Here is a 12,342-nt window from a genome sequence, read left to right on the forward strand (position 1 = left end):
GACAACCTTCTCAAGGGAGAATCTTTTTGGCAACCATGTCCGGAGATAACTGTAGTGACGGACGCCTCACTCACGGGGTCGGGACCGCATACCAACGATCTGACTATAAGCGGTTGTAACGCTCACCTGGGGTCCAGGGGGACGTCACTCAGCCTGTTCTGACCTCTTACGACCTCGAACCCTTCCCTGAAGGCTATTCGACTGGAGACTGGGCCTGAAACACAGGATTGGTAGAGTTTAACTCCCAATTGTCTCTGTGTGCTTGAACCCCTTCTTCCCCGGGGTCCAACCCTTCCCTTTGATCCACAGCTCACCTTGTTTTCTTGGATAGTGTGCTCTGTCCTGATTTCAGCACAGGGGCGCGTTGATTGATGCAGGCTCGTTGCTGCCTAGTTACTTCACTAGCAAGAGTCAGACAGCTAAGTATAATGAGTCTTTTGAACAGTTCTCTAACTGTGTTCCTTTCCTTCCTTAGATGATGGGCGGCGTCCGGGGATGGCAGCGTGCTGCTGAGATGAGTAGTGCTGAAGGTGAGTGAGAGCGCGATGCATGATGCACCCCTTTCATATTTGCATTGAACGGAGTTCTTTTTCTGTCTCTTTTAGGTGCTCTAACGTTTTCAGCGTGGATGCCGGTTATGAAGAATAAATGCGGTGGGTAAGCACGGTATGCGGCGCCTCTAGATGTTTCCACGCTAACCTGGAGTGTCTTTTCCCTCTTGCAGATGGATGAGAAGTTCCGGAGAAAGAGTTCCCCCAGAGTGGCTGGGATTCAGGTAAGCGTTTGAAACTCGTACAGTATTTAAAAATAAGCAAAGATTTGCAGAATGCTTACTAATGCCTTTTTTTCTGTTTTTTTCCCTTTTCCTTAGGAAGCGACGTGCCGAGATGGGAATGACACAGCCAAAGATTATCGCAGAACAGAAGGAGCGATAACTGATCGGCAGAAGCGCTGCAAGGTAAGGCTGTTCCTAACGGTGGTCTTGTTCTTGCAGGAGCTGAGTGCAGAAGAAAAATGCAGGTCTACTGAAGACCGATCCAAACACGGTGAGTGTCACGCTGCAGGTGCAGAAAACGCAAAGCATGTTTCTCAGCCTGGGTGTGGCTTAAATAGTCTCTGGGTATCCCAGGTGCCTCTGGGCTGAACCACACCCAAAAGACTAGACCGCACATGCAGTTCTGGGAACCGAAATATGTGGGGGCATTGATCTTGTCCCCATCAATGCACTACAAGTCCAATCCTCAATGTTATCCTATGGGAGTGAGTGAGTCTGGTGCCACAAGCGCCAAGTCTGACTCCAAGTGGGTCTTTGGAGGGATGGAGAGGCCCTTGAGGGCCATGTAGGTGATTGTGGCCTGGCTCCAGCCTGACATCTTGGAGGGCTGGGGACCTGAGGGGCAAGAATCATGACAGCGGGCGTTGGTCTCCATCGGAGTCCAAACTACACATCAAACTGTTGGAGCTGAGGGCAATCAGACTAGCGCTGAAGGCCTTTCTGCCCTCTGTAAAGGGAAAGAAATGTATTGATAATGACGGACAACACAGTGGCCATGTACTACCTCAAGATAGGAAGAGTAGGGTCACTACCACTGTGCAGAGAGGCAATGCAGCTCGGGTTCTGGGCAATACGAGAAGGAATCCCTCTATCGGCATTTCACCTAGCCGGAGAGCAGAACACGGCAGATGCTCTGAGCAGGCAGAACAGTGTCCTACGAGTGGGAACTAGCTCATGAAGTCCTTCGGGAGATCTTCACCCTTTGGGGAGCCCCTCAAGTGGATCTGTTTGTGACCAGGGTCAATCGGAAGTGCGAACAGTACTGCTCAAGGGAATTTCCTCTGAGAGGAGCTCTAGGAGACACGTTTGTGGTGGACTGGGAGTTTCCACTTCTGTATGTGCTAGGCCCCGTGATTCCTCACGTAATCAGGAGGTTCAGAAAGTTCAGGAGAACCATGATCCTAATTGCCTCGGATTGGACCAGGAGGACGTGGTACCTGGACCTTCTGGACATGTCCATCTGCCCTCCAATACGTCTTCCACAAAGAGAGGATCTTCTCTCGCAAGAGGAAGGTCGGGTTCTCCATCCAGAGGTCAAGACACTCAACCTTCACGCATGGTTTCTGAGAGGTTGAGATACAAGGATTGTGATCTTCCGGATGACGTAATGGAAAGTTTGCTTTCAGCCAGAAGACCAGCAACTAAATCCCTGTACCAGTGTCGTTGGAATACATTCAGTATCTGGTGCAGGGATGAGGATGTGGACCCTTTTCAATGTGGTACCCCAATGGTGCCTTCTTTCCAATTGCTTCTAGCAAATCTGGGGCTCCAGATCGGAACACTTAAAGTATATCTGGCTGCGCTGTCCATTTTGAAGCGCTCCTCGGAAGAGGTTTCCTACTTTAAAATTCCATTAGTCATTCAATTCCTGAAAGGGCTCACTAATGTGTACCCTCCAGTCCCTTTTCTTGTCCCAACTTGGATTTATATATTGTACTTATGTTTCTAACTTGTATACCTTTTGAGCCTCTGCATGCCTGTCCCTTGAGGCTTCGAACATTACCAACTGTCCTTCTTGTGGCCTTAACATCAGCCCACAGGGTTAGTGAGTTGCAGGCTCTCTCATGCAAACCTCCGTACACTACTTTTCACAAGGACAAGGTGGTACTTAAGATTAAACCTTCTTTCTTACCAAAAGTATTTTCTGACTTTCACTTGTCACAAAAAATCATACTACCAGCGTTCTACCCTCCTCCTCATTTGGTCAAAGAAGAGGAGAGGTTTCATAGACTGGACCCAAAAAGGGCTCTGTTTTTATATTTCAAGAATGTCAAATTACGTCAGGATGACCAACTTTTCGTAGGTTATACTGCCCTTAAATTGGGATTAGCAGTGACAAAACAGACCATATCCCGCTGGATCATTTTGACCATAGTTGAGTGCTACAGATTGGCGGGAAAAGACCCGCTGGATGGGCTTCGAGCCCATTCCACTAGGGGTATGGCTACTTCTGCGGCTCTGAAGAGGGGAGTCCCTGCAGCGGATATTTGTTTAGCTGCAACATGGGCATCAATGCATACCTTCATCCAGCGTTACTGCTTAGATGATGCTTCTTCCAATGAAGGATTATTTGCTAAGGCAGTACTCCATTCCTTCCATGAGAAAAATAATTAGTACTCCCACCTTCAAAATGACCACTGCTATGGGAGTCTATCATAAGATGGGGAATAAGTGGGAGGACACAATCCATTTGAAGAACAAGTTACTTACCACTGTAATGTTCTTTTGACTGGATGTTCCTCCCATGTATTCCTCATCGCCCCTCCCATCCTACCCCGCAGTACAGTTTGTTAGTTACACTTCTCTCTCACGAAAAGTTTTTCAGTCATGAGGCACGCCTGGATGTTCCTCGAATATTTCCTTGTAAAAACAGAACTGAAGCCAATGGGCGCGGCACAAGGTACTTATACTGATGGTGACGTCGACATGGTAGGGAGACCGTCGAGGGACATCGACTCCACGACCTCGTGCACAGCGCCCTCTGGCGAGAAACATTTTTCCGAAGCAGCGAAGCTGGCGAGATACGAATTTCATAAGATGAGGAATCCGTATGAGGAATATCCAGTCGAAAGAACGTTACAGTTGGTAATTAACTTGTTCTTCTCCAGCCTGTGCCATAGTTTCACGTAGGCCAGGATGCATTTCAAGCGAGGACAAAGTGCCCACTTTTGAATGCTCAGCTCCTGTTTGTTCCTTAATGCTTTCTGTTTCACAGTATTTTTCAAATAGAATAGAGAGGAATGCAGGGTGAGGTTGATGTTTAATATTTCCCAACTGACAAGTCATTTTCACCTTCCCTCTGCCAAACATATTTGTTGGTCACAGGGGATCCTAGCGTTTCCCCCATCACCTTGTTCAAATTGGGATTGTCTGAATAGCCCAGGCATACTTTCAAAAAATAACAAATCACCCTTAGTTTCACCTGGGGTACTATGCTAGAGCTACCAAGTTCTAAGAGCAGCGCGGAGTTAGGGGTGCTTAGACGTGCTTTGGCATAGGTCTACTAGTTTTTTTAGAAATTCGATTTTGAGTCACCTCAATAACCGTGCAGCTGGAATAGCCCCAGATGGATGTCGCTCCCCTAAGGCATCCATCAAGCAGCCGCCCACCATACATGTGATCAAATCTAGACCGCCCCCCCAGCCTGGCTCAGTTGCCTTTATATGCCTTGACCATTTCCCATTTTTGAAGGTAAAGTAAGCCTGGGTAGCAACATGACTCAACTACCTCAATCTGTTATTTCTTTAGGAACCTAGAATATCCGTTTCTGCCTTTCTCAAACACAAGTACCTTTGTTTTCACCCTAATCATCTTTAGGTCATGGGCTGTAAAATATTCCTCAGCGTAAGAGACTGCATTGAAACCCCAACCTCCGGTGAGAAGCAAGTAAAACTGTCATCCGCATATGAAGGGGCTCCAAAGCAGGTGTCAAGCAGTGAAGGGTGGTTAGCCTTAGTGCCTGGAACCGCAAGGTTAAAGTCGTAGAGAAACAAAATAAATAGCAGTGGGTCTAAAGCACAGCCTTTCCTTCACCCCCTTATTTGTTGCCATGACTCCGGACAACCTGCCGGAACACGAGGTCTGTACAGATGTATACGTGTATTTTGTAGCACAATTGGGTTAAATTCAGCAGCCCCTCTGGCATCTTTAGCACAGCTAACTTTCCCAAAAGACGATTCCTGGGGATAGTCAAAGACGTTTTCTACATCAGTAAAGGCCACCTACAGCTTCCCACCTCTGTACTTGTTAGTTAGTGTATGCAGAAGCAAATGGGGTCCAGTGTTGAAAGCTCTCTCCTACAACCTGCTTGAATGGGTTTGAATAAGTGCTGAGAAGAAGCACAATCTTCTATTCAGCAGGCATTTGGTAAAAACGTTACTTGTTATATCTAAAAGGGAGATTGGGCGGTAGCAGTGCAGGTGACCTATAGATCCTTGGTTAAAAATGGGAACTATTATACTCTTGAACTTAGAGCAGGGAAGTACCTTAGTAGCTGATTAAGTTAAAAAGCTTAAATAAAATTGGGTGCCACCAACTTGAGAACCACTTAAAAATATCTGAATACAGGCCATCTAAACCAACAGCTTTACCCGAAGTGAGTGTTTTTTTTAATGCGTACAGATCTCCCCCAACTGAACGTGATGTCTTTGGCACTTAGACCCTTAGATTAATGTTGTTTCTTTTTAAACTGACCTTGAAATAGCTTTCCTGTTGGCTGTCACAGCCAGGAGAGTATTTTATAAATAGGCATTCACGGCTGTCTCACCATACATCAAGTTTTATAGAGACGAATAAACCTTTGGACACATTGGAGGTTCAAATTGGTTGATGTGAAATTTGCAGACCCCCGTTTTTTTTTTTTAATCCAAACAATTTGGCTGATAGATCCCACTATATTCTATACAGAATGGTAAGTTACTAAGTTGAAAGTACAATACCTTTTAGAATTATTCCACAGTAATGTATTTGTAATAGAAGAACAAAATATGGACACTGTGTTTTGAAAGATGCAATGACTATATGTCTAGTATGAAATTTGCCTGCCTCAACAAAATCTTTTGGCAAGCCATATGGGAGTATACTAGTGTGTTACTTAAAAATGGTGTAAGGATAAATTGATCCTCAAGGTTTCATATGACTGATGGCTAAATTGCAGACCTTGTAACCTAGGTTCAAATTCTGGATTCTGCACTATACCAAGAAACAGTTTTTCTGTCAATGTGGCTTTATCTCCGTTGGCCTTAAATTTAAATGTGTGATGCAGAGACTTTGATTAAGTTCCCTGCCTAACTCAGGGAAACATCTAAAGGGACTACTAAGAAGCTGGCATACCTCCTCAATCTAGTGGATGATTGACTTGGGTGTGGTATGTGGAGGATCCTCTGCTCAACTTCATTTAATGCCCCCTTCCCCGTGCCATTTGGTACATCCTGCTTAAAGACACCACTAGTCCTTTAAGTGCATTTCAAAGGGACCCAGCACCTCATACAGTAACTTTATACCCTCCTTGAGTCAGGCTTGGAGAAATGCAGGTTGCAGCTTGCCCAGAAATGATCATGATGAAGCCATACCTCTTGCAATTCTCTCCAGTGGTCCTACTGCAGTCAGAAGTTGACAAGACATTTGCATGTTGATGTGCAAGTAAGTCCAAGATGGTGGACTGGTTTTATAAAGCTGTGGTACACCCGCTGCATAGCAAATGCAATACGCAAGCAAATACACCTGCTCTTAAGGCTGAAATCAAGCCAGACAATTCCAGAGGTGCCCGTATTTATTATGCGCAGCAGCAAACAGCAAGGCCTGATTGCCAATATGGAGATTGGCACATGGAACATAAAAAGGCCGGCTTTGAGCACTGTGGTGTGGATGTTTGGATAAGGACGTTGCAGAAGGAGTTTGGAATAAATTGGTCAGTTTAGTAAGGAGGCTGTGGAGGTTGGAGAAACAAGAAAGGAAGAGGTTGGAGTTGAGGAGAGGTTGTCAGAGGCGGGTGGTTTAGGAATGGACTGAGGAGGCTGGTAGTCATCAGTAGGAGGGCGATGGTGGTGAACATGAGGAGTTTGGAAGTCAGTCAATGTAGGTGTTAGTGAGCATGAGGAGGAGGTTGGTGTAGAGCATCAGGAGGGCATTGGAAAGAATCAAGTGTGATTAAAATAAGGTGCTATTGGAATACTGGGAGGAGGTTGGAATTGAACATCAAGCAGTGGTTGATTTAGATTAGGAGCAGGTTGGATCAGAAGATCAGGAGGAGGTGGAGTGCAGGGGATCACAAGAAGAGGGAGCCTGAGAAGTTGGAAGGCAGTGCTGGAGGCTTGCAAGGGTGGTAGCTAGCCAGAGCAGGAAGGAATAAGAGGGTGTCGTAACTTGACTCGTCGTGAAGAATATATGGGCCTCTGTCCCCAAGTTCCACACAGAAAGAAAGAAAACTACTCCCTATGCGAGCCTTGAGGCCACAGGTGGTGGTGGTTGTTTCGCAGGACCAGACGCCGCCGAGGACCCCAGAGCTGTGGAATGAATTAGGTATTAGTACAAACAAGCACAGTACTGTAAACAATGTAACTGTTATTGAAATATGGCTTACCCAAGGGTGATATTCTAACTGCCAGGAACTCTGAGGCTGTGGTGCAGGGAAGCGTCAGTAATCCTTCAAAGCCAAAGCGCCAGAAACTCAGCGTTGGCTACCACCTGATGATTCTTGGATGTATTCTTAACACTGTGGTAACGTAGCAGTTCGAGGAAATCTGTAGAGCGTAGAATACTTGACAAAGCAGATATGGGTAATCCAAACAATCCGTGAAACGTTAGCTAAAGTCCAGAGTCCGTAAATCCAAGCAGAAACCAAAACGCCAAATCCAAGGAACAAGAAAAAACCAGTCCATAATCCATAAGTTTCAGATCTGTAACTAAATTAATCCAACGTGAATCGAGAACGCCAAACAGTGTCGCGAAACAGCTGTGAAGGGCGAGTGATTCAAAATGCGCCGCTTTTATACCTGCCGACTCCTGATCACGTGAGCGGAGCTCAGGGCACGTGACCGAGAGTTCGGCCCGGAACCAGGAAGTAGTTGTCGCCGATTACTCCTGCTCCAGCCCTCTCGCAGTCTCCATGGCAGTTGCCAGCGGAAACGAGGGAACAAATAATATCGCCCTCTGACAGAGCCTGGAAGTTGGTGACGCTTCCCTCGCACCACAGGTAGTGTGATCATGTGGAGGGCTTACTTTGACTTGGAGATTTTCGCTGTGTTATGTGTCAGGGAGTCCCCGAGGGTATGAGTGTTCTGTAAGGCTGTGTGCCTGGTGTGCCTTACCTTCCTACTGTGCATGACAGAGGGCACACTGGGTCCAAAGTAGGGGGTTCATGTTAGACCCTGATCCGAAGGGGTAAAACCCAGAATTGGAAGAGAAATTAGCACCTGGCTTGGAGTTTAGGTTTAAGACCAGCAAAGGGGTAGAGCGGGGGAAATTGGGACCCTAACAGAGGGAGGTGATCAGACCCTCTTAACTTTGTCGAAACCGGGCAGTCCATTCCAGTTGTCTCAGCCTTAAAGTCAAGGAAAACTCCAATTGTCCCTGTACTGGCTGGAGGAAACACACCATTTCCTGAATTTTCTACAACCGAGCAGGAGGTGGTTGTAGAACTTCCTGTGTTGCACAATTTACAGAAGAGGGCAATTTGACCGTGAGAATGTGAGTGACTAGGGAAGAGACCCATGGAAGTGGAAATGCTTGCAAACCAGAAGACTGTGATTGGATTATTTTCGAGGCATTCCTGTTAATTGTTTTGTTAGTTTTCATTGAAGGAAGAGTTATCCTGACCTTCTCAAGGAGGACCTTCTTATTTGGGACATTTAAGTAATTCAAAAAGACATTGTTTGAAATATCCCATTATAGTCAATAATTCTTAGGAGAAGGGAACAGGGCTGAAAGAAGCCTTTGGTACGCCAGACTGGGAGATCAGCTTTGGATAATTTTACAGGATGTGGGTGAAGTCTGCCTGGATATTTATTTATGTTTACTGGTCCTGAGAAAATCACTAACAATAGAAATAAAGTACATTGGACAAATGAACCTGACTTGATTTTATTTGTTGATCCCTGATATAAAACATAAAAATAGCTGTACTTTGTCCCTTCCCTACTTATGTTTTTTCTTTCCTCTGAACCTACTATATCCTGGTTTCTATAATGGTGTCTCATCCAGACCCAGCACCACCATGCTGCTTTTTGGTACAACACTAGGTTTGAGATTGTCCTGCTGCAATACATGTTCTCTGTAAAATGCTCCACTGCTCCTCTTAGCCACCTCCACACTATATCAATAACACATTTCTAAAATAAATGACAAATGGTTAATAAAAACTATGAATTTGAAGATCCTTTTGATAAAATTGCATTTTACTTGTCTGTTATATTGGTGCAAATGTTGAAAGCAAAATGGTTTAATCTCTTATTGAATGCTTTTTCAATGTAACTCGCAGGTTCCACTGGTGATTGATAAAGAGCACCGATGTTCTATTCCTGTCGGACAGCTGTGGGTTGAATTGCTTCGATTCTATACAGTCGAATTTAAATTTGAAGACTTAATCATAAATGTACGTTTTAAAGAGTTGATTTTACGGGAATTAAAGGACTGGCCAAAGAAGCGGATTGCTGTGGAAGGTACAACAGAGGTTAATGTTTCAATAACAATGCTCAAGGTTTTTATGGATTGATTGTTGGGTTTAAACATGTTATTGCTATTAGCGAATTCCAGACACATTGAATAATGCATCCAATTTAAGTGCCTTATTAACTAAACACTAGCAGAGGTCATTACATTTATCCTAAGAATTAAGATGAATAGAAAACTAAGTAGGTAACAATTGATTATCCATAGGTAACTGAATTCAACTTTGTTGTATATTTTCCTGTGCAGCTTTCCTAATATTCATACAATTTATATTATTTGTACCTTCGCAGAGGGACGTCCTTTGTATTTTCACATTCACTAAATCTGCACTTTATCCCTGTTAACTGAATTGCCTCCATCAGTACAAAGATATTTAGCCTCCCCCCCCTTGCATGTCTTTTCACTGTTAATAGCAATATTGGCATGTTTTTTTCCCTTTTATCCTAGTCCTGTTTGTCTGATAAGCCTGATATAGAGCCATAGGTAGCGCATGCGTCATTCCCTTTGTAAAGTGGAGTTACTTTCTTTCTTCTTTCGTTTTCTTTCTTTTCCTCGGTCATGCCGAGCACATCTCCCAAACCTTCTTTTCATCCTCTTGTGCGTGAGACGACAGAAGTGAGTCATTCAAATGATTCAACCTCCACCCCTGCCACCGGATTGACAGTCACTGCACTTTACAATTATTTAAGGCCACACCCCAATGCGGCTTGTCCCCCTCTCAGAACACTTGACTACACCAGAGTGCTCTTTTGAACAGTTGTTTGCATTCCCATGAGAGTACAATACAACCTCTCATGAGACCCATGCCGCTTTGAGGCACTGCAAGTATTCATAAATGCGGTCTCACCATTTCACCACTGTCCCCTTGTGACATTCATTGTTACTCTTTTGTCAGCTAATTGGAACCTCATGGTTAAACTCGCACCGTAAGCAGGAATATACAAACGCAACTCAACAGAATAGTCTGTGTCCCCCATGGAAGTTTGCACCCCCAATGGTATGTTTATACGCAACAAAATACTTTAAACATGGAATCTTCTGCTCAGACCCATTACCCTGTCTGGGACACAAAGAAAGGAAAAGGCAAATCTATACTTTCATTACCTGGCTTTAGCCTGCTCCTCATAACGCATTCACATCATCGGACCCCTGTCTGTTGGCAGATCCTGCCACAGCTACCACCAGACGTGACTTTGGAGGCTGCTGGGGGACCAAGTCGTCACCCATCACGAATGGGGCTCTTTCTCTCCTTCCTTTGTGTGGATCTAAAGTGGACCTCAGCTGTTTCAATTTCCAATGATTCCAAATAGACGAGACTCATTTAGAAGGTTCCTGCAAACAGAATTTATTAACACACACCTGTCGATTGGAACACAAAGCAATGGGGTGTGGGGAATACAAGAATAGCCTATATCATCTGTTGGTCACTGGGAGGAGCTTCTTTCCACCCTTTGATATGCTTGAAGTTGTAGATCTTCCCTTTGTGACCACTCCCCACAGGCCTGGACGTTCCCAATGGGTGTATTTAGGGGAGTACCTTTTGTTGCTGGTCTCTGTTTTGCTGATGAGAGAGACACATTATAAAGTTTGTATTTTCTTTTATTTATAAGCTTCCAAGTCTGAAGTACACCATTACTAAACTGTGCACGTTGATATCTGCTTTGAGAAGACCATTGCATCGTTCCTTTTGCTAGGCTCTTCACCAGTGGCCGTGCTAGGTACATTCCATCTATGACTCAGTGCAATTCATAAGGGTTCTCAAAAAAAGTCTCTGATCAGTTACGCTCTGCCTGCTAAAATACCAACAACGTTAAATGTTTGCACAATGACCCGATAGCCTGCGATGAATCAAATGAATGCCAAAGTCACTGTTAATTAAGTCATCCGTTAATATCATTGTTTTATTTCTTGCTAGCCAACACATATTTCAACCTCAAAAAGGTCCTCTTCAGGGTATGTAGAAGTATAATCTCGAAAATTCAGACCAACACCTCTTCCGTTTCATTAATTAATGCGACAACACATTAATGCACTTTATAAGCTCTCGGAAACACGAAGACTTTAAATTCCTTATTGGTAACACGCTCTTGACTCAAACTTATAATCAGTCTGGTGATTTACATCATTGCATTCTTTTAGAACATACGCGGAACGCCGTGATGGACCCACTTGGTAGTGCGGATGTAAATCACCAGACGGATTGTACGTTTTGGAGACCATAGTGTGTTAATGAAACAGGAGTGAGCATAGTGAAGGAGAAAGTAGTTGGCGGTGAAACTACCTACTTTGCGTGTAGGATCCCTCTTCATGTGCTGTGTTGTACGTAGGACTAGTATTGCAGCAACACCAACTTGTGCTTTAAAATCTGCCCACGCGCAGCACAGCCTAGTGAACAGAGTGAAGTAGAAAGCAGTTAGCGGCATTTACAGGCAAAGGAGGCTTTTTCCTTCATTGCAGACGGTAAGCAAGTCTATGTTCGGCTTACCTTGAAACATTGAATTTGCATTTACAATGTAGAAACTGCGCAGCAAGTCGATAGCCAGTGACTGCCCTTCAGCCAACTCTCTCAGGCACTTCACGGTTGCACCGAATGATAACAATCATATGGATTATTCTGCAGCGCAGTCTGTTGCTGTTGTTACCCCTGACTGTGCAACCGACCAACCTGCACCGTTTACTCAACTTCCTGGCATTTCATGCCCTCTGTCTGTACTTTTAATATCTACAACTGACAAATGTGCTGATCCATCTAATGAGGCGGCTCTCAAAAGGGATAACCAAGTGCCTGGGGAAAGTGATAACTGAAGACGCCTACTTCCAAACTAAACCAAAGGGTCATCACAGGCTTTTAACTTGGAGCAGGGTGCAGCACTGAAGTTCGTAGGGGCTCACAGTCAAATGATTCCCAACAGCAAGAGAAAAACTACATCATTGATAACAGCTTTCTAGAACTGGTTAAAGACGGTACTGCAGGTCCCCTCTCTGGGGCTGTTATGGATGCATGTGATAAATGAACTGACACAGGAGATCCATGACTAGATTTTTCTGAAATAATGAATTTAGATGAAACACCTTCCTTTGTACTAGAATGGAACACAGAAGTCAACACTGATTTGCTT

General features: G+C 44.6%; 1 protein-coding gene across 3 annotated transcripts in view; it reads left to right on the forward strand.

Moving 5' to 3' along the window:
• The window catches only part of TUT7 (terminal uridylyl transferase 7), a 2,420,963-nt gene that overhangs the window by 1,164,736 nt on the left and 1,243,885 nt on the right, over window positions 1-12,342 (forward strand). For all 3 annotated transcript variants that reach the window (XM_069625717.1, XM_069625718.1, XM_069625719.1), the window contains one exon: window positions 9,033-9,213. In XM_069625717.1, the coding sequence (XP_069481818.1) occupies window positions 9,033-9,213 (181 nt within the window). The remainder of the gene's footprint in view (window positions 1-9,032; window positions 9,214-12,342) is intronic.

Source organism: Ambystoma mexicanum, chromosome 6p (genome assembly GCF_040938575.1).
Source record: "Ambystoma mexicanum isolate Mex_15411 chromosome 6p, UKY_AmexF1_1, whole genome shotgun sequence".
In the NCBI taxonomy this organism is placed as follows: domain Eukaryota; kingdom Metazoa; phylum Chordata; class Amphibia; order Caudata; family Ambystomatidae; genus Ambystoma; species Ambystoma mexicanum.